Raw genomic sequence first — 23,605 nt, forward strand, 5'->3', positions numbered from 1 at the left:
GATGTCACAATCAATACCAAATTAACCGAGAGTATTTAAACTTTCGGGTCGTTTTCCCTAGGAGTTGCAAATGGAAGTGCTCAATTATTGGTTAGGAGGGCTAATGGGGATTGATGGCAATGAGACAAGAAGTGTAAAAAGCAAGAAAATAAAGATGCATGCAAGTAATTAAATGACAAGCAATCAAAGCAATAAAAAAGGAAATTAAATTGCAAAAATAGCTCTTGGCAAGAATTGGGAAATTAAAGCTTCCTATCATAGTTATGGACCACAAACATGGTAATTGTGTGGAATTAATTCCAATTAGTCAATCCTAACATCAAGGATTACTCAAAAGGGCATAATTGATCTCAATTCACAAGTCCTAGCCAACTCTATTAATGGGAAGCTTAGAGTTAGTGGAAACCAAATCAATTAACAATCCTCACACAATGTGGAATGGACATCCACCACTCAAGTTCACTTAATTACCCAATTTTCTAACAAAGAGTGTGAAAAACTAGGCAAAAATCCAACCAAGCATTTTATCAAACACTTGAAAGGTATAAAAGGAAAGCATGGTAAAATAACAAGAAATAATAAATTCTACAACTACCAAGCAAGAAGAGTAAGCATAACAACTCAATTAAACAATAAAGGAACATGAAACATAAATTGCATTAAATGTAAATCAAAATAACAAGAGTGTTCATCAACATACAAAGTAACCAAAATGAAAATTAACAAGATAAGCTAAGGAAATTAAGGCAATAGAACATAGAAAGGTAGAAGAAACTAGATGAAAATAAGGATTGAAAATAGAAATTATAAAGAAATTAAGCTAAAAACCCTAATTTCTAGAGAGAAGGGGAGCTTCTCTCTCTAGAAAATAACCTACATGATGTTAAACTAATCCTAATTTCTTCCCCCTTCACATGGAATGAAGGCCCCTTTGATATAGCAAGAATCAGCTTCAGAAAGTCCCAAAACTGGGCTCTGGAGGCCCAGAAATTGCCCCAAGCAATTTGCATTAAGTGAGTCACGTGCTGGGACATGTGCGTACGCACAGAAGTTGTGCATGGACACACTTGCTGATTTTCATTTTGTGCGTGGGCACATGTGCTGATTTTGACCCTTATGCATAGGTACAGAAAGTGTGCATGGGCACACTCTGAAATGCTTCTCTCCTTTGATTTCTTCATGCTTTCTCCCAATTCCATGTTTTTCTTCCACTTTTATCAAGCCTTTCTAACCTATTACACCTGAAATCACTCATCAAAATCATCAAGGTATCGAATGGAATGAAAATGGGATAAAATTGATTAAATTAAGCACAAAATAGCATGTTTTCATTAATAAGCTCAATTTAGAGAGAAAACACAAAAGTATGCTATTTGGATGAATAAATGTGGGTTTATATGATGAAATCCATTCAAATCAATCCAAAATATATCGTCAAATATGGATTCCTCACTAATACAGTTTCAAATGATGTCCATCACTGACGATGCTAGTATGCAGCAGATGTTATGTATTTATCAACAAACCCGATTTCATGTGCCGATGATAGAGCTGTATGTTGAGTTCGAACAGCAGTCAGGGTTGGGTGTGGTTGGCGAGGAGGTCAATGTTGATGAGCTCGGAGATATAGATTGGGGAGAAGATAATAGTGACAGTGAAGAGGAGTTCGAAACCAACTATGAAGTCGATGACGAAAACGATGACAGAGACTTAGCAGGCAATCCGACAGTGCAAAATGGAGCGGATGTGATTGTAAGTGGTGCGCGAAATTTTGAACAATACTTTTTCACAACTCAAATAATCCCCGGTAATGGCTCCAAGAACTTGGTGGCTCAATACCATGGCATTACACAACTTCGCACAACTAACCAGCAAGTGCACTGGGTCGTCCAAGTAATAAACCTTACGTGAGTAAGGGTCGATCCCACGGAGATTGTTAGTATTGAAGCAAGCTATGGTCATCTTGTAAATCTTAGTCAGGCAAACTCAGATGTATATGGTGATGAACGAAAATAACATAAAAGATAAGGATAGAGATACTTATGTATATCATTGGTGTAAGAGCTTCAGACAAGTGTATGAAGATGCCTTCCCTTCCGTCTCTCTACTTTCCTAATGCCTTCATCCAATCCTTTCTTACTCCTTTCCATGGCAAGCTCGTGTAAGGTTTCACTGTTGTCAGCAGCTACCTCCCATCCGCGCAGTGAAAGCTAATGCACACACTCTGTCACAGTGCTGCCAATCACCGGTTTGGTTCCCTCTCCTACCGGAATAGAATAACTCTTTTGCGTCTGTCACTAACGCCCAGTAGGTTACAGGTTTGAAGCACGTCACAGTCATTCAATCATTGAATCCTACTCAGAATACCACAGACAAGGTTAGACCTTCCGGATTCTCTTGAATGCTGCCATCAGTTCTTGCCTATACCACGAAGACTCTGATCTCACGGAATGGTTGGCTCGTTTGTCAGGCGAGCACTCGGTTGTCAGGCGATCAACCATGCATCATGCAATCAGGAATCCAAGAGATATTCACTAAGCCTCAGATGCTTGTAGAACAAGAATGGTTGTCAGTCACCTTGTTCATGGGTGAGAATGGTGATGGGCGTCAATCATCACCTTCATCATGTTGAAGAACAAGTGATATCTTGGATAAAGAACAAGCGGAATTGAATGGAAGAACAATAGTAATTGCATTAATACTCGAGGTACAGCAGAGCTCCACACCTTAATCTATGGTGTGTAGAAACTCCACCGTTGAAAATACATAAGCATAAGGTCTAGGCATGGCCGAATGGCCAGCCTCCCAATGATCTAAGATAGCATAAAACTCAAAGATAGCTACCCAGATGTCCTTAATACAATAGTAAAAGGTCCTACTTATAGAAAACTAGTACATAGATGAGTAAATGACATAAAAATCCACTTCCGGACCCACTTGGTGTGTGCTTGGGCTGAGCAATGAAGCTTTTTTCGTGTAGAGACTCTCCTTGGAGTTAAACGCCAGCTTTAGTGCCAGTTTGGGCGTTTAACTCCCAATCAGGTGCCAGTTCCGGCGTTTAACGCTGGAATTCCTTGAGGTGACTTTGAACGCCGGTTTGGGCCATCAAATCTTGGGCAAAGTATGGACTATTATATATTGATGGAAAGCCCAGGATGTCTACTTTCCAACGCCGTTGAGAGCGCGCCAATTGGGCTTCTGTAGCTCCAGAAAATCCACTTCGAGTGCAGGGAGGTCAGAATCCAACAGCATCTGCAGTCCTTTTGAGTCTCTGGATCAGATTTTTGCTCAGGTCCCTCAATTTCAGCCAGAAAATACCTGAAATCACAGAAAAACACACAAACTCATAGTAAAGTCCAGAAAAGTGAAATTTAATTAAAAACTAATAAAAATATAATAAAAACTAACTAAATCATATCAAAAACATACTAAAAACAATGCCAAAAAGTATACAAATCATCCGCTCATCACAACACCAAACTTAAATTGTTGCTTGTCCCCAAGCAACTGAAAATCAAATAAGATAAAAGGAAGAGAATATGCAATGAATTCCAAAAACATCTGTGAAGATCAGTATTAATTAGATGAGCGGGGCTTTTAACTTTTTGCCTCTGAACAGTTTTGGCATCTCAATCTATCCTTTGAAATTCAGAATGGTTGGCTTCTTTAGGAACTTAGAATCCAGATAGTGTTAATGATTCTCCTAGTAAAGTATGATGATTCTTGAACATAGCTATTTATTGAGTCTTGGCTGTGGCCCAAAGCACTCTGTCTTTCCAGTATTACCACCGGATACATACATGCCACAGACACATAATTGGGTGAACCTTTTCAGATTGTGACTTAGCTTTGCTAAAGTCCCCAATTAGAGGTGTCCAGGGTTCTTAAGCACACTCTTATTTGCCTTGGATCACAACTCTTATTATTATTTTGTTTCGTTTTCTTTTTTTCTCTTTTTTTTTCGGTTTTTTTTTTTTGAATAGCAATGCTTTTTCTTGCTTCAAGAATCATTTTATTGATTTTTCAGATCCTCAATAACATGTCTCCTTTTTCATCATTCTTTCAAGAGCCAACATTCATGAACCACAAATTCAAGATACATATGCACTGTTTAAGCATACATTCAGAGAACAAAAATATTGCCACCACATCAAAATAATTAAACTATTATAAAATTCAAAATTCATGCAATTCTTCCTTTTTCAATTAAGCACATTTTTATTCAAGAAAGGTGATGGATTCATAGGACATTCATAACTTTAAGGCATAGACACTAAGACACTAATGATCATAAGACACAAGCATGGATAACATAAAGCACTAAAATTCGAAAAACAAAGGAATAAAGAACAAGGAAATCATGGAACGGGTCCACCTCAGTGATGGCGGCTCTTCCTTGCTTTTGAAGGTCCTATGGAGTGCTTGAGCTCCTCAATGTCTCTTCCTTGCCTTTGTTGCTCCTCTCTCATGATTCTTTGTTCTTCTCTAATTTCATGGAGGAGAATGGAGTGTTCTTGGTGCTCCACCCTTAGTTGTCCCATATTGGAACTCAACTCTCCTAGGGAGGTGTTTAGTTGCCCCCAATAGTCTTGTGGAGGAAAATTCATCCCTTGAGGAATCTCAGGGATCTCATGATGAGTGGGATCTCTTGTGTACTCCATCCTTTTCTTAGTGATGGGCTTGTCCTCATCAATGGTGATGTCTCCCTCTATGTCAACTCCCACTGAATAACAGAGGTGACAAATGAGGTGAGGAAAGGCTAACCTTGCCAAGGTAGAGGTCTTGTCAGCCACCCTATAGAGTTCTTGGGCTATAACCTCATGAACCTCTATTTCTTCTCCAATCATGATGCTATGGATCATGATAGCCCGGTCTATGGTAACTTCGGACCGGTTGCTAGTGGGAATGATTGAGCGTTGTATGAACTCTAACCATCCTCTAGCCACGGGTTTGAGGTCATGCCTTCTCAATTGGACCGGCTTTCCTCTTGAATCTTGCTTCCATTGTGCGCCCTCTTCACATATGACTGTGAGGACTTGGTCCAACCTTTGATCAAAGTTGACCCTTCTAGTGTAAGGATGCTCATCTCCTTGCATCATAGGCAAGTTGAACGCCACCCTCACACTTTCCGGACTAAAATCCAAGTATTTCCCCCGAACCATAGTAAGATAATTCTTTGGATCCGGGTTCACACTTTGGTCATGGTTCTTGGTGATCCATGCATTGGCATAGAACTCTTGAACCATCAAGATTCCGACTTGTTGAGTGGGGTTGGTAAGTACTTCCCAACCTCTTCTTCGGATCTCATGGCGGATCTCCGGATATTCACCCTTTTTGAGTGAAAAGGGGACTTCGGGGATCACCTTCTTCAAGGCCACAACTTCATAGAAGTGGACTTGATGCACCCTTGAGAGGAATCTATCCATCTCCCATGACTCGGAGGTGGAAGCCTTTGCCTTCCCTTTCCTCTTTCTAGAGGTTTCTCCGGCCTTGGATGCCATAAATGGTTATGGAAAAACGAAAAAGCAACGCTTTCACCACACCAAACTTAAAATGTTTGCTCGTCCTCGAGCAAAAGAAGAAAGAAGAGAGTAGAAGAAGAAGAAATGAGGAAGAGGGGGATGGTGGTGTATTCGGCCAAGGAGGGGGAGAAGTGAGGTTTAGGTAGTGGAAAATGAAGGGGTAAAGAGGGGTTTATATAGGAAAGAGGGGGATGAGGGTTCGGCCATTTGAGGGTGGGTTTGGGAGGGAAAGTGGTTTGAATTTGAAGGGTGAGGTTGGTGGGGTTTTATGAAGGATGGATGTGAGTGGTGAAGAGAAAGATGGGATTTGATAGGTGAGGGGTTTTTGGGGAAGAGGTGTTGAGGTGATTGGTGAATGGGGGAAGAAGAGAGAGAGTGATGGTAGGGTCCTGTGGGGTCCACAGATCCTGTAGTGTCAAGGAAAAGGCATCCTTGCACCAAATGGCATCAAAATCCACGTTTTGAGCCTTTTCTGGCGTTAAACGCCGGGCTGGTGCCCATTCCTGGCGTTTAACGCCAGGTTTTTGCCCTTTACTGGCGTTTAACGCCAGTCTGGTGCCCCTTTCTGGCGTTAAACGCCCAGAAGGGTGCCAGACTGGGCGTTAAACGCCCAACTGCTAGGCTGACTGGCGTTTGAACGCCAGCAGCATCTTCCTCCAGGGTGTGCTGTTTTTCTTCCTGTTTTTCATTTTGTTTTTGCTTTTTTCATTGTTTTTGTGACTTCTTATGATCATCAACCTACAAAAAAGATAAAATAACAAAAGAAAATAATTAATTATAAAACATTGGGTTGCCTCCCAACAAGCGCTTCTTTACTGTCATTAGCTTGACAGAGGACTCTCATGGAGCCTCAGAGATGCTCAGAACCGTGTTGGAACTTCCCAACACCAAACTTAGAGTTTGATTGTGGCCTCCCAACACCAAACTTAGAGTCTGACTGTGGGGGCTCTGTTTGGCTCTGTTTTGAGAGAAGCTCTTCATGCTTCTTCTCCATGATGACAGAGGGATATCCTTGGGCCTTAAACACCAAGGATTCTTCATTCACTTGAATGATCAACTCTCCTCTATCAACATCAATCACAGCCTTTGCTGTGGCTAGGAAGGGTCTGCCAAGGATGATGGATTCATCCATGCACTTCCCAGTCTCTAGGACTATGAAATCAGTAGGAATGTAATGGTCTTCAACCTTAACCAGAACATCCTCTACAAGTCCATGGGCTTGTTTTCTTGAGTTGTCTGCCATCTCTAGTGAGATTTTTGCAGCTTGCACCTCAAAGATTCCTAATTTCCCCATTACAGAGAGGGGCATGAGGTTTACACTTGACCCCAAGTCACACAAGGTCTTCTTGAAGGTCATGGTGCCTATGGTACAAGGTATAGAAAACTTCCCAGGATCCTGCCTCTTTTGAGGCAATTGCTGCCTGGACAAGTTATCCAGTTCTTTGGTGAGCAAAGGGGGTTCATCCTCCCAAGTCTCATTTCCAAATAACCTGTCATTCAGCTTCATGATTGCTCCAAGGTATTTAGCGACTTGCTCTTCAGTGACATACTCATCCTCTTCAGAGGAAGAATACTCATCAGAGCTCATGAAAGGCAGTAGTAAGTCCAAGGGAATCTCTATGGTCTCAGTTTGAGCCTCAGATTCCCAAGGTTTCTCATTGGGGAACTCATTGGAGGCCAGTGGACGTCCAGTGAGGCCTTCCTCAGTGGCGTTCACTGCCTCTTCTTCCTCCCAGAATTCGGCCATATTTATGGCTTTGCACTCTCCTTTTGGATTTTCTTCAGTGTTACTTGGGAGAGTGCTTGGGGGAAGTTCAGTAATTTTCTTGCTCAGCTGACCCACTTGTCCTTCCAAATTCCTAATGGAGGATCTAGTTTCAGTCATGAAACTTTGAGTGGTTTTGATTAGATCAGAGACCATGGTTGCTAAGTCAGAGGTATTCTGCTTAGAGCTCTCTGTCTGTTGCTGAGAAGATGATGGAAAAGGTTTACCATTGTTAAACCTGTTTCTTCCACCATTATTATTGAAACCTTGTTGAGGTCTCTCTTGATTCTTCCATGAGAGATTTGGGTGATTTCTCCATGAAGAATTATAGGTGTTTCCATAGGGTTCTCCTAGGTAATTCACCTCTTCCATGGAAGGGTTCTCAGGATCATAAGCTTCTTCCTCAGATGAAGCATCCTTAGTACTGTTGGTGCATTTTGCATTCCAGACAGACTTTGAGAAATCAGATTGACTTGTTGAGTCAATATTTTATTCTGAGCCAAAATGGCATTCAGAGTGTCAATTTCAAGAACTCCTTTCTTCTGACTAGTCCCATTGTTCACAGGATTCCTTTCAGAAGTGTACATGAATTGGTTATTTGCAACCATTTCAATCAGTTCTTGAGCTTCAGTAGGCGTCTTCTTCAGATGAAGAGATCCTCCAGCAGAGCTATCCAAAGACATCTTGGATAGTTCAGAGAGACCATCATAGAAAATACCTATGATGCTCCATTCAGAAAGCATGTCAGAGGGACATTTTCTGATTAACTGTTTGTATCTTTCCCAAGCTTCATAGAGGGATTCTCCATCCTTCTGTCTGAAGGTTTGGACTTCCACTCTAAGCTTACTCCATCTTTGTGGTGGAAAGAACTTTGTCAAGAAGGCATTGACTAGCTTTTCCCAAGAGTCCAGGCTTTCTTTAGGTTGGGAGTCCAACCATATTCTAGCTCTGTCTCTCACAGCAAAAGGGAATAGCATCAGTCTATAGACCTCAGGGTTAACCCCATTAGTCTTGACTGTGTCACAGATTTGCAAGAATTCAGCTAAAAACTGATGAGGATCTTCCATTGGAAGTCCATGGAACTTGCAATTCTGTTGCATTAGAGAAACTAATTGAGGCTTAAGCTCAAAGTTGTTTGCTCCAATGGCAGGGATAGAGATGCTTCTCCCATAGAAATCAGGAGTAGGTGCAGTAAAGTCACCCAGCACCTTCCTTGCATTGTTGGCATTGTTGTTGTTTTCGGCTGCCATGTGTTCTTCTTCCTTGAAGAATTCGGTCAGGTCCTCTAAAGAGAGTTGTGCCTTGGCTTCTCTTAGCTTTCGCTTCAAGGTTCTCTCAGGTTCAGGGTCAGCTTCAACAAGAATGCCTTTGTCTCTGCTCCTGCTCATATGAAAGAGAAGAGAAAAAGAAAATGTGGAATCCTCTATGTCACAGTATAGAGATTCCTTGAAATGTCAGAGGAAAAGAGAAATAGAAAGAAGAAGGAGAAGAAGAATTCGAACTTTAGTTAGATAAGGCTCGAATTGTGCATTCAGAAGGAGTGGTACTCCATAAATAGAAGGATGTGGGAAGGAGGGAAGAGAATTTTCGAAAATTCATTCAAAAGATTTTGAAAACATTTTGAAAATTTGATTGATAATTTTCGAAAATTAAAAGTGAGAAAGAAATCAAGTGATTTTTGAAAAAGATTTTGAAATTAGAAATTAAAAAGATTTGATTGAAAACTATTTTGAAAAAGATGTGGTTAAAAAGATTTAATTGAAAAGTTATGGTTTTAAAAAGATGTGATTGAGAAGATATGATTTGAAAACAATTTTAAAGGATATGATTTGAAAACAATTTGAAAAGATATGATTTTAAAAATTAATGACTTGCCTAACAAGAAAAGATATGATTCAAACATAAAACCTTCCTCAACAGAAAAGGCAACAATTTTGAGATGTTCAATCAAATCACTAATTGTTAGTAAGTATCTTTTAAAAAGGAAAGAAATTGATTTTGAAAACATTTGATTGAAAAGATTTGATTTGAAAAAGATTTGATTTTGAAAAACTAAAAAAAAATTGATTTGAAAACAAAATCTTCCCCCTAGCACCATCCTGGCGTTAAACGCCCAGAATGGTATACATTCTGGCGTTTAACGCCCAAAATGCTACCTCTTTGGGCGTTAAACGCCCAACCAGGTGCCCTGGCTGGCGTTTAAACGCCAGTCTGCCTTCTTCACTGGGCATTTTTGAATGCTCAGCTTTTTCTGTGTAATTCCTCTGCAGTATGTTCTGAATCTTCAATTCTTTGTATCATTGACTTGAAAAGACACAAATTAAAAATATTTTTGGATTTTTTTTTTAATAATCAAAATGCAAAAGGAATCAATTAACAATGCATGCAAGACACCAAACTTAGCAGTTTGTATACTATTGACACTATATGAGACACATAATCACTCAAGTCAATAGAATTCAAAGATCAAAACAAAGAAATATATGCATGGATTCGAAAATTATAACAAAAACATGCATTTGACACCAAACTTAGGATGAGACACTAAACTTAAGCAAGAAACATCAAATATTTTTGGTCTTTTTATGATTTTGTAATTTTTTTTGTGTTTTTCGAAAATTAAATGGGAAAAGGTATCAAAATTCTTAATGAGAATTCCAGGAATCAGTGCAATGCTAGTCTAAGACTCCGGTCCAGGAATTAGACATGGCTTCACAGCCAGCCAAGCTTTCAAAGAAAGCTTCGGTCCAAAACACTAGACATGGCCAGAGGCCAGCCAAGCCTTAGCAAATCACTGCTCCAAAAGCAAGATTGATAAGAAATCAACAAGTTCTTGTGGTGATAAGTTGAAACCTCGGTCCAATGAGATTAGACATGGCTTCTCAGCCAGCCAGATTTCAACAAATCATCATGAAACTCTAGAATTCATCTTCAAGAATTTCGAAAAAAATAATACCTAATCTAAGCAACAAGATGAACCGTCAGTTGTCCAGCCTAAACAATCCCGGGCAATAACACCAAAAACTTGATGTTGTTGCCGGATCTTGGCACTGATGTTACCAAAAGCTTGCTCAAAACTTGAACAATCCCCGGCAACGGCGCCAAAAACTTGGTGCGCGAAATTGTGAACAATACTTTTTCACAACTCAAATAATCCCCGGTAATGGCTGCAAGAACTTGGTGGCTCAATACCATGGCATTACACAACTTCGCACAACTAACCAGCAAGTGCACTGGGTCGTCCAAGTAATAAACCTTACGTGAGTAAGGGTCGATCCCACGGAGATTGTTAGTATTGAAGCAAGCTATGGTCATCTTGTAAATCTTAGTCAGGCAAACTTAGATGTATATGGTGATGAACGAAAATAACATAAAAGATAAGGATAGAGATACTTATGTATATCATTGGTGTAAGAGCTTCAGACAAGTGTATGAAGATGCCTTCCCTTCCGTCTCTCTGCTTTCCTAATGCCTTCATCCAATCCTTTCTTACTCCTTTCCATGGCAAGCTCGTGTAAGGTTTCACTGTTGTCAGCAGCTACCTCCCATCCGCGCAGTGAAAGCTAATGCACACACTCTGTCACAGTGCTGCCAATCACCGGTTTGGTTCCCTCCCCTACCGGAATAGAATAACTCTTTTGCGTCTGTCACTAACGCCCAGTAGGTTACAGGTTTGAAGCACGTCACAGTCATTCAATCATTGAATCCTACTCAGAATACCACAGACAAGGTTAGACCTTCCGGATTCTCTTGAATGCTGCCATCAGTTCTTGCCTATACCACGAAGACTCTGATCTCACGGAATGGTTGGCTCGTTTGTCAGGCGAGCACTCGGTTGTCAGGCGATCAACCATGCATCATGCAATCAGGAATCCAAGAGATATTCACTAAGCCTCAGATGCTTGTAGAACAAGAATGGTTGTCAGTCACCTTGTTCATGGGTGAGAATGGTGATGGGCGTCAATCATCACCTTCATCATGTTGAAGAACAAGTGATATCTTGGATAAAGAACAAGCGGAATTGAATGGAAGAACAATAGTAATTGCATTAATACTCGAGGTATAGCAGAGCTCCACACCTTAATCTATGGTGTGTAGAAACTCCACCGTTGAAAATACATAAGCATAAGGTCTAGGCATGGCCGAATGGCCAGCCTCCCAATGATCTAAGATAGCATAAAACTCAAAGATAGCTACCCAGATGTCCTTAATACAATAGTAAAAGGTCCTACTTATAGAAAACTAGTACATAGATGAGTAAATGACATAAAAATCCACTTCCGGGCCCACTTGGTGTGTGCTTGGGCTGAGCAATGAAGCTTTTTTCGTGTAGAGACTCTCCTTAGAGTTAAACGCCAGCTTTAGTGCCAGTTTGGGCGTTTAACTCCCAATCAGGTGCCAGTTCCGGCGTTTAACGCTGGAATTCCTTGAGGTGACTTTGAACGCCGGTTTGGGCCATCAAATCTTGGGCAAAGTATGGACTATTATATATTGTTGGAAAGCCCAGGATGTCTACTTTCCAACGCCGTTGAGAGCGCGCCAATTGGGCTTCTGTAGCTCCAGAAAATCCACTTCGAGTGCAGGGAGGTCAGAATCCAACAGCATCTGCAGTCCTTTTGAGTCTCTGGATCAGATTTTTGCTCAGGTCCCTCAATTTCAGCCAGAAAATACCTGAAATCACAGAAAAATACACAAACTCATAGTAAAGTCCAGAAAAGTGAAATTTAATTAAAAACTAATAAAAATATAATAAAAACTAACTAAATCATATCAAAAACATACTAAAAACAATGCCAAAAAGTATACAAATCATCCGCTCATCAGTAAGCCAGCACCCGTTTGGTGTTCCATCTTTTATGCGGTCTCTAGATCTCGAAGCCATGCATGCCCCGGAATTTCCTAAGTATGCGAACATGGGTATGTTATTATTATTAATTTAAGTTGCCTATAGTATTTATTTTAATTGTCTTATCTGACTGATGGTGGTGTGCATGTCGTATGTGAAGGCAACGCTGCCGCGGAAGATGGTGAATTTAGTGTCAGAATGGAATTCGGTTCGAGAGAGTCGGTGATATCTGCAATCAAAAGCTACACTATCGCTAGAAGAGTTGATTACACTGTGTATAAGTTTGAGCCGCAGGCATTCTATGCGAAATACAAGGGTTATGGTGAAGGTTGCGGTTGGCTTATCCAAGCTAGTTTGATTCAAAATAAAGCTTGTTGGGAGATCAGAAGATACAATGGCAAACACACGTGCACCATGGGCACGATTTCACAAGATCATGCGAAGTTGACCTCAAACACAATTGCAGAGGCTATTAGGCCGTTGGTCGAAGCAGACCCATCGATAAAGGTGAAGTCTATTATTGCAGAAGTTCAATCCAGATTTAACTACAATGTAAGTTACTGCAAGGCTTGGTTGGCAAAGCAGAAATCTGTCGCAAAAATTTTTGGTGATTGGAAAGTTTCTTACCAGACTCTGCCAATATGGTTGAAAGCAATGAATGTGAAGATGCCAAGGTCTCATGTGTAAATTAAAATGCTCCCCGTTTACCGTGAAAGTGAGAAAGTTCAAGGTGTAAGAGTACTGCACCGCATTTTTGGAGCTTCTATGCATGTATTGTAGCATTCAGACACTGCAAGCCACTGATGCAGGTTGATGGCACGCATCTGTATGGTAAATATAAAGGTGCACTTATGGTTGTGGTAGCACAAGATGGGAACCAAAACATTGTGCCTATTGCATTTGCGATAGTCAATGGTAAGACGGCAGACGCGTGGGAGTTTTTTCTGACCAATTTGCGGAGATATGTTGTGACCATTGATGGCGTGGACATTATTTCTGACCGCCATACCTTTATCGACACTGCAGTAGGTCGCAGTAACGGTGCATGGTCACCACCAAGAGCGTGGCGTATGTACTGCATCAGGCACATCGGGTCAAACTTCTTAAGGAGGTTTAAGGCTCCATATTTGCATAAACTGGTGATTAACACAGGTATTTCATTTTGCTGATATGGTCCTATTCATAATAATTTTGTGGTCAATCCTTACGATTAAATGAATTATTGAACAGGCTATTTTATGACAGAACAGGAGAACAACAAAAACTACCAACGGCTTAAAGAGTGGAGTGAGGCATATACTCAATGGTGCGATGACATCGGTGTTGAGAGATGGATGTTAGCATTCGATGGGGGTCATCGTTGGGGTCATATGACGACAAACTTGGTAGAGTGCATAAATTCTGTCCTGAAGGGTGCACACAACCTTCCTGTGACTGTCATTGTTAGGTTTACTTTCTATCGGCTGAATGAATTGTTTACTCGGAAGAGTGTCGAGGCTCATGAGTGTGTCCGCAACAGATTCACGTATTCAAAATTTGCAACGAAGAGAGTTGAAGAAAGCTTTCGACGTGCAAGAAACATTGTGGTCAACCAGTTCGACAAGCGGAATGAGATGTTTGAGGTTCGTGAAATGGAAGATGGTTCCATTTACACTATTAACCTTGCGCGATGATTCTGCAACTGTGGCCATTTCCATGTTGAGCGACTCCCATGTCGCCACGTTCTTGCATGTTGCGCTAACCAGCGTCTTAATTGGCAAGTATATGTGCACGACGTGTACAAGATGACTGAAATTTGCAAGGTGTACAGAGGCGAGTTTATTTCGATGGGTGACCCATCCACGTGGGATAGATATGAAGGAGCGAAGGTGATCGCCAACTGGTCATTGAGGCATGCGACAAAAGGAAGACCGAAGTCAACCCGCTACTTGAATGAGATGGATTCGCGGGATATGCGTGGTCCTCGCCGGTGCACTATATGTGGACGCGAGGGACATAGCCGCAGCCGATGTCCTCAGCGCGCAGGTCCAAGCTCCGGTAGAGGTCATTAGTGGTTAACCTTTTCGATGTAACTTTGTTATGACCTACTTCACAATGATATGTAACTTTTGATGTAATCTCGTCATTTTTGTTAACCTAGTTAATAATTTGTAATAAATAAATATTTCGCTACAAAAGTGCAATATGAGAATCTCAAACAGAGTTATACAAGAACAAAGCTAAATATATAATGATAATAATACTAAACAGAATCATTTAAATATAAGATACAACACTGAATACACTTTGAATACAACACTGAATACAAGATATACTGCAATAGACTACTTTCTCGGCGCCTTCTTCGAATACAAGGATGGGGTGTATTTGTCCGGAGGCACAGTCTGTGTCCGTAAGTTGTACGGATGACGCTGAGGCACACCAGAATCCAGACCACTGCCAACGTTAGGACCACCGAAATCTGTCATGCTTGCACTACCAGTGTCATACAAACCGGAATTACTCATCCCCGGAGCACTCGCTCCACCAAGAACATACCAGTTCTACAAGTCATGTCCCAAATCTCCCTCTTCCTGCTGGGGTACTCATTAAAATCGAACAACTGGGTACGCGATAGTGCGGAAGGACCAGACGGATCTACATGACCCGTCGATTGATCAAAGTCGAAGTCACTGGCATGACTTGATGTGGCGCGACGACCACTAGACTGCTGAGATGAGCAGGCCCTTCTTGCGGTGGTGTTTGAAATAGATAATTTGTATTTCTCAGGACCTGAGAGAAGCTGATGGTGTGAGATCCACCCAACAGACTAAAATGACCCTTGGTTGGAATTACCAGCTGTGGTATGTAGGGCTTAGGTGCCTGAGGTGGCCGTGGTTCCGGTATATATGGTGCCTGCTGCTCATATGCCGGCCACTGCTGTTGCTGTTGGTCGTAGGCCGGATCCTGAAACTGCTAGGTATATGCTGAATCCTGAAACTACCGGGCATATGCCAGCATCTGATATTGGTGCTCATATGCCGGGACCTGATAGTGGTGCTCATATGCCGGAATCTAGTTAACAATTAATAGTAATTAATGATAATAGATAAATTTAAACAATAATAATTAATTATAATTTAAAACGGTAAAAATTAATAATAATAATACTAGTAATTAATAATAATACCTGAAACTACTGCTCATGAGGCGGGACTTGATGCTGAGGTCCAGCTGGTTCTTCATGTTGCTGCTGTGGTTCATTGGTGCTAACCTCTTCACCTGCAACTCTATCTGATAGTCGTAGGTGAATCCCGTATTACTGTGTGTACCACTCGTAGTACACTGGGAGAGGATGAAAGTCAATAATCTCCTTGCCTAACTGCAATGTGTTATAGCGGTCAGATCTCCACCTGTTAACCCATTGACTGTAAATCTCTCCCCAGTCATGGTTTTGTGCTCCTGTTAACCGCTTGCAATGATCACGATCAAGGTCTAACTCGGTCTGTCGGGTGCCATTCTATGCACTCGAATGACACTAACGGCGACTGGGTGGAGCACATAAACAAATTGGCAGCGAAGTCATCCGAAACCCCACTCCCATATACGGCCGCCATATAAACTGCAGATTAGTTACCAAGAGGCCGATTAGAAAAATTATTCTTCTGAATAAAAACATTAGACATTAATGGTTACAAGTTACATCGTCAACTCACATGTCGAGTCCTCACCTAAAATGCGTAGTAGGTCTCCGTATATATCTTGTATGTCGGCGCTAATAACTCCATCTAACAAAAAAAATAATAATAATAATAATAATAATAATAATAATAATAATAATAATAATAATAATAATAATAATAATAATAATAAACAATACCGTCGCGCAAGTGGAATACCAACATCGCCGAGCTGATCGCGGGGTATAGGTGCCAGAAGCGGCATACGCTCCCACACCCAAACAAAAAGCAGTATCAGTGGGCCATCCATCTCTTTACAGTTGTATCGTGATGCACGACACAACAATCTGTATAGGTGTGCCAGACTGGCTGCCCCCAACTATATCCTGAAATCCGGTGGAAATCCTGAAATAGCGGTAGAAACTTCGAATTCAATGAAGTGGTCGACATATCCGGAAACACAACTGTTCTGAGCATGCAGAAAATGTGCGCCCGTACGTAACACTCAACAGACTCCTGAGTGTCACACGACTCGGTGTCTTTGCACCGCCGGACCCATGCAAGATTAACCTTTCCCAACACGTGATCTTGCGGACCGGACTCCCGACCAAAATACGTAATGCAGTTCTCCATAAAAAACTGGTGACTGTTGTCTGATTTACCCGTAACGGCCTCCCCATTAATTGATAGACCAAGAATATAGTTCACATCTTCCAGCGTCACCGTCACTTTACCAACCGGAAGATGAAATATGTGAGTCTCCGGCCTCCAGCGTTCCACCAAGGCACTCAGTAGTACATAATGACCTCTCATTTCGCCAACTCACGAAACGTGTTGAAACCTAGTCAATGCCAGTACCGCTGCAACTTCCTCGTTAAAGGTATCGGTGGATCAAATTTCCTGGACAACAAATTCCTAATAGCTTGCAAAAAGAAAAATAATAATTATTTAAATTTTATATAATATCAGTTAATAATTTATTCAAAAAATATATTAACCATTAATTTTGTATTATTAGAAAATAAATAACAATTTATTATTATCATTATTATTATTATTTTTATTATTATCCTAAATGATATTTTATTATTATATTAATAGAAAAACATTAATAAATTATTAAAAAATGATAAACATTTATGTAATTAACAGTATTATTTATTTATTATTAGAAAATAATAATAATTTATTATTATTATTATCCTAAACAGTATTTTACTGTTACACTAACCATGATAACCATTTTTTTGAAACTCTAGATAGTATTCTATTATTAAACAATATTATTTACTATTAGAAAATATTAGTTAACTATTAAAATTAATACATTTTTTATTAAACAGTGTTAAAAAAAATACCGTTTACTAAACCGTATTATTATCATTATCATGAATGAAAAATAATAATAAATTACTAAAAATTAATAATAAATTATTAAACAATATTATTAATTATTAAAAATTAATAATAACTTATTCTCACTATCATAACCAATATTATAAACAAATAATAATATACTAATCATAATAATAATTACTCAAATATAACAATAATAACAATAATAATAACCATTTATTATATTATCCGATAATCTATTAATAAACATATTACTTATTATTAGAAAATATTAATAAATTATTAAAAAATAATAATTTTTTAAATTAAACATTGTTTAAAAAAACCATTTACTAAACAGTATTATTATTATTATCATAAAAAATAATATTAAATCACTAAAAAATAATAATAAATTATTACACAATATTATTATTAAAAAATATTAATAAATTATTCTCATTATCATACCCACTATTATAAACAAATAATAATATACTAATCATAATAATAATTACTCAATAATAATAATAATAATGACGTCACCAATAATAATAATAATAATAATAATAATAATAATAATAATAATAATAATAATAATAATATAATAGCTAAGTTTGCCAATAATAACCATGTTTCTTCGAATTTTATCCCTTTGACTGTTTTGTGAAATTTTAGACGACTAGAAAAATACTATTTTAAGGCTTTCTTAGGGAGGACTCTATCAGTTTAATAACATTGGTATCATTGCAAAAGCTGCATCAATAAATTGTGCACAACAACCTAGTCTTGATAAAGTGTCTACTCAAAACTCACAAAGTTTAAGAGCTTTGAATCGTATTGTAAACACCTCTAATGTTACTGGTTTAGAGAATAGTGTAATTGTAGAACACAGTAAGTCTGATGTTGAGCATCAAAATGAAAGTAACTCTAGTGGCAATAATAAAGATATTAAAATTAGTGTAGCCGATGTGTGTAGATTTGGAGAACTGTATAATATATGGCATAGAAGACTGGAACATCCAACAACCAAAGTTGTAAAGAGAGTTATAGAATTGTGTAATGTTGATACTAGCAAATTTAACAAACAATCAAATTTGGTGATTAAATCATTGTGTAATGCTTATTGTCAAGGGAAGCATTATAACCTTCCATTTTCTTATTGAAGTACAATTTATAAGAGCTCTCTGGAGCTTGTGTATTCAGATGGTGGGGACCAGCTCCTACCATTAGTAGCTTAGGCTTTAGGTACTATATTTGATTCATTGATGCAGCAACCAGGTTCACAAGTGTTTACTTGCTTTAAAACAAGGCATATGTTTATCAAGCCTTTACTCAATACAAGAAAATAATGGAAAATCAAAGTGGAAATAAGTTCAAAACCTTCCAAACAATAATGCTAAAGAATTTTTCTCCTTAAAATTCATGCAATTTCTTCTTCAAAACGAAATAGCTCACAGACTAAGTTGTTCTTACACACACTAGCTAAACGGAACAATAGAATGCATATATAAAGATGTTACAGAGTCTGGGCTTGCATTTCTAGTTCAGGAAGCCATGCCACTCAAGTTTTGGGATGAGACATTCTTGACAGTAGCTCATCTCATCAACCTATTGCCTTCCCAAATCACCTCTCAAAAGTCCTTATTTGAGTTACTTCACCATAAAGAACATTATTACAAATTTCTTAGAACGTTTGGGTGTGCTTGCTTTTCCCAACTAAGATACTACCAACCTCACAAGTTTAGCTTCAACTCTGAAAAGTGCCTCTTCCTTGGATATTCAGCTCATAACAAGGGATATAAGTGCTTGGATAAAAGTGGAAAGTTGTACATCTCTAGGCATGTGTTGTTTGATGAAACTGAGTTCCTTTACCAATCCATGTTCTTCAAAATCAGTGATCTCAAACCTCTACACAGCTCCGATCAACTCCTAAACCTTACAACTGTCACTATAGCCCCGATCAAGACAAATCTGCCTCCACTACCACGCTGCTCTATAGCTCCAGCACCACTCACCTCACCTCTTCCAATCACAACAGTCCAAGACCCTACACCTATCATGCAAACATCAACTTGTACTCTATTAACCGTAGAGTCATCCACACCCCTAGAGACCTTTTCGAATCAATCACAAACCCAAGAAAATGCTGCAGATCCTACAATATTAATCATGTTAATAATTATTCATTACCTGCTAATATCGATTTGTCTCTCTCTACTTCTGTGTTTCCCTCATGTATTGCAGGGTTAGCTGAAAACTCTAAAGTTGCTGCACAAGATGCAATAAGAAATATGCACTCTATGACAACCCAGAGCCAGAGAAGAATCTTCAAACCAAGCGTATTTGTCTCAGTTCTACAAGAACAAGTTCCTGATCTCACACAGCAGGAGCCTACAACAATGGCTCAAGTGCTCGCCTCATCGCACTGGAAGGCTGCTATGGATAAGGAATTTGTAGCACTACTCAAGAACAAAACATGGAAGCTAGTCCCAGATATAGTGGCGCATGAGACAATACGGTGCAAATAGGTCTTTTGGGTGAAGCGACAACCTGATGGGAGGGTTTAAAAGTACAAAGAGACACTTGTTGCGTAGGAATTTCATCAGCAAAAAGGGATAGATTATGATCAAGTCTTTAGTCCAGTTGCCAAACCCGCCACTATTTGAATAGTGCTCTTTGTGGCTATGACCTTTGGCTGGAAAGTGCGCCAATTTGACTTCAACAATGCCTTTTTTAATGTGATTTGTTTGAAACAGTGTATATTGTTAAACCTGATAGCTGCACGCTTGGCACTGGGCTTGTTTGCAAGCTAGAAAAGGCTCTGTATGGGCCAAATAGTCCCCTCGTGCTTGGTTCCTCAAGCTCAGTTGAACTTTAAATAAGTTTGGCTTCTCCAACACTATCTCTGACATGTGCTTATTTGTGCGTCACTGCTTCAATTCTACAATTTATCTTTTGAGCTATGTTGATGATATACTAGTCACTGGCACTAATGCTGCTGATTCATCGATGAGCTAATTCATCAACTTGATGTTGTATTCACTTTGAAAGATCTTGAAGAAATGAGTTTTTTCTTAGGTATTGAAGCTATAAAACATAAAGATCAGTCCCTGACACTAAGGCAGACCAAGTACATCAAAAATCTTATGAAAAGAGCAAAATTCTTTAATGCCAAGCCAGCTCCGACTCCAATGATGGGTAGCTTAAAGCTCACAGCAGCTGAAGACACTCTAGTTGACAATTCTTTACTGTATTGATCAATAGTAGGCGGACTCTAGTATGTCACAATAATGCATCCAAACATTCCCTATGTAGTGAATAAGTCTCGCAATATATGCATTCACCCTCTGAGAAGCATTGGATTGTCATCAAACGGATAATGCACTACCTGGCTGGTACTTCAAAAATGGGTCTTCGGATGCACAAAAATTCTGAATTCAGAATCATTGCCTTCAGTGATTTGGATTGGGCTGCCAATTTGGATGATCGGAGGTTGACCACAGGATGACAGGATACTATGTCTTTCTCGGAACCAATCTTATATGTTGGTCGAGCCGCAAGCAAGCAGCAATTTCTCGATCAAGTTCAGAAGCCGAGTTTTGTGCCTTAGCTGATACTATGACTGACACTATTTGATTGCAAAAATTGTTATATGAAGTGCACTTGTCATTAGGTCCTGCTCCAACCTTGTACTACGATAACCAAAGCACAGTGTTGATGACAAGAAATCCTATCCTCCATCATAGGTTCAAACACTTTGAAATTGACTTTCATTTTGTGAGGTATAGAGTGGTACAACAAATATATCATGTTGTGCACATTCCTTTCCAAGATCAAATTACGGATGTTCTAACTAAACCAGTTTCGCAAGCTCAATTCCTCAGCTTTAGACCCAAATTTTGTGTGGCAGAACCACTCCTCAGTTTGAGTGGGAGTGTTAGGCACGCACAATGCAGCAGAGAACATAGAGCAGTTAGATACAGTTAGCAATTAGTGAGTTGGCACAAGTCAATTAGTTGATTTATTAGCTAAACTGTTATACCCGTTAAAGTCACACACTAATCATGAACCCCATTCACATGTGTATAAGTATAATTCGTCTTAGTGTAACAAGTACAACACATCTTTCTAATCTTCTATGACTCAACTCTTTCTTCTCTAGTTTCTTTCCTCTCTTTTCTCTCTCTCTTAACCACACTTCACTAAGTCTCTGATACCTTTCATAATTAAAGGAAAAAAAAGTTGATCGATCCTAACCTAAAAACATCCTCATCATGGGTGCAAAAATTCCTGGCAATCATATGAAGGGAGGTTAACGAAGGTGTAAGTTTGCAACTACGAGTGCCAGTCCTAATTAGAAGAATTACTAACTGAGACATTCTATCAAACAGGTGGCGTGCATCAACTAAATAACTATATCATTCATTTATTCATTCTTAATCGATAATAGAATAGGAGCATATGGCCTTAATATCTTTCTATCCTAAGTCAAAAGCATAATTAGCAAATAATCTTTAATTGTATATTAAAATATTCAAATTTCAATGTTAAACCTAAATTAGGTTAAAGTTTCAATCAGACTAAAACCATAATTAGCAAAATAATTTTCATTTTTATAGATGGAGAAAAAAAAGTAGCAAAAATGAGTTGAAGAAGTGTGGGAGAGAATTATATTAAAGATGGTAGCGAATTTTTTGAGAGAATTATACTGAAGAGAGAGAGGAAGAGGAGGTGACTTTGATGCGTGGGACTGTATGTATGCGTGAGAGTGAGATTTGTTTTTCAGTTTTTAAATTTTTGTATTTGTATAATGTAACTAAAATTGATGGCTGAAATTGATATACACATAATATAACTGTAAATAGAAATATAAATATAATCTTTGATTATTAAAATACTAAAAATAATTAAAATATATTTAAATTTTGTCAAATGTATAAATATATCTACGTTTAAGAATCAGTAAAAAATGATGATGATTATTAATAATTTAGTAAAAATTCACATACAATTATTTTTATATGAAATTAATAAATAAAAATTACTAAATAATAATTTAATCAAATATATTAAATTATTTAATAAATAACTTTCAATTAACAATTTTATCTTTAAGACTACTGTATGTGAGATTTAGTTAATAATTTTCTAAGAGAAAATGTCACGAAAATGTCACTGTTAAAAATCAAGTAATTCAATTCATGTCGCACTGCAGACTAATAATGTGAATGAATGTGTGTACGTATGAAGATGCGATGGCTGTGACTAAAATGTTAAACCTTTGAATAGAAATTAGAAAGTAAACCTTTGATTAATATAGTCAATGCGGGCATCAAAAAGTGAAGGACCAAATCCGCCACCAAGTATATTCTGGCTTCAAGCCAATGCCAACAACTTTGATAAACGATTAGTGTTACAAAAATAATCACATACAAAATATTATTACGCTCCAAAAAGACAACAGCACCCCAGGATGAGGGAAAAATAAATAAATAAATGTAGGACCCTTTATTACGAATGACAATGAGAGAAACAATTTAAAAGGATATATAGTGGTACTCCCGTCATCTAGATAACCTAATCGTAGTCTATTGAAAGCAATCCTCCGATGACTTGGACCTTAATTAACCGTCCTTATTATGATTAATTAATTATATTATAATATTAGTATAACAAGAAAAAGGAACTAGCTCAACTAGTATTCACAAGAAGCAAAAACCAAAATATTAAACCATCTCTATTTTTCTAATTTGGTCATCTTCTCAACTTCTTGATTCTCCATCTATACCTAACACAAACTTGAACAACATTCAACAAATTCAGTCAGGTCTTTATGCATGTGCTATAATCTGTTTGTTTCAGTAAATTTACTATATGTGCTTACAAGTGAATACATTTTGAACCAATTATAGACATATTTCTATTGTTTCTTGATTTATTTATTTATTTATTTCATGATAATGTAAAATATCCCCCTCTTATTAAAATACTGGTATTCAGTATATATTGTTCTATAAAAACGAGAGATAAGAGGAATAGTTAACGACGAGGACAGGAAATCCAATTAAAACCACCTCTTGACGATTAGACATAAACTAGTTATGTTCGTCTTTTTCCTTTGTGTTTGTTTGAGCCTTGAATATCAAAATGTACGTTTTTTGACCATACTCTCCCGCATCACTTTCTTGTTAGCTTCATAAACGCTTGAACTTGATAAGCACGCACCATCATGATTAACAACCCAATAGAATACACAATTTGATTCAGCGAAGTTGTGATTCATGCCATGATCATCCCTAGCATATATTAATTATTAATTAATTAATATAACAAGATCAATCAAGCAGCATATATAATTAACGGCTTATCTAGAAAGGAGGAGAAATATAATTTAGATAAGCGGCATTATTATGTAATATGTCATACATTACATTGCATTGCGTGACTACATATATCTTCAATATTTAGTACTTTG

At 38.3% G+C, this 23,605-nt stretch overlaps 1 protein-coding gene and 1 non-coding gene across 2 annotated transcripts; both read left to right on the forward strand.

Moving 5' to 3' along the window:
- The first annotated feature begins 1,440 nt into the window (after window positions 1-1,440).
- On the forward strand, window positions 1,441-13,806 carry LOC130957117 (uncharacterized). The gene is made up of 4 exons (XM_057884005.1): window positions 1,441-1,717; window positions 12,294-12,807; window positions 12,921-13,285; window positions 13,364-13,806. Exons 1-4 carry the CDS (start codon window positions 1,441-1,443, stop codon window positions 13,804-13,806), a joined length of 1,599 nt encoding a protein of 532 aa, XP_057739988.1.
- On the forward strand, window positions 8,025-8,132 carry LOC130958562 (small nucleolar RNA R71). Its single transcript, XR_009077675.1, has one exon. It is a non-coding gene; the product is annotated as a small nucleolar RNA R71 (small nucleolar RNA).
- Window positions 13,807-23,605: the final 9,799 nt, after the last annotated feature.

Source organism: Arachis stenosperma, chromosome 10 (assembly GCF_014773155.1).
Source record: "Arachis stenosperma cultivar V10309 chromosome 10, arast.V10309.gnm1.PFL2, whole genome shotgun sequence".
Classification (NCBI taxonomy): domain Eukaryota; kingdom Viridiplantae; phylum Streptophyta; class Magnoliopsida; order Fabales; family Fabaceae; genus Arachis; species Arachis stenosperma.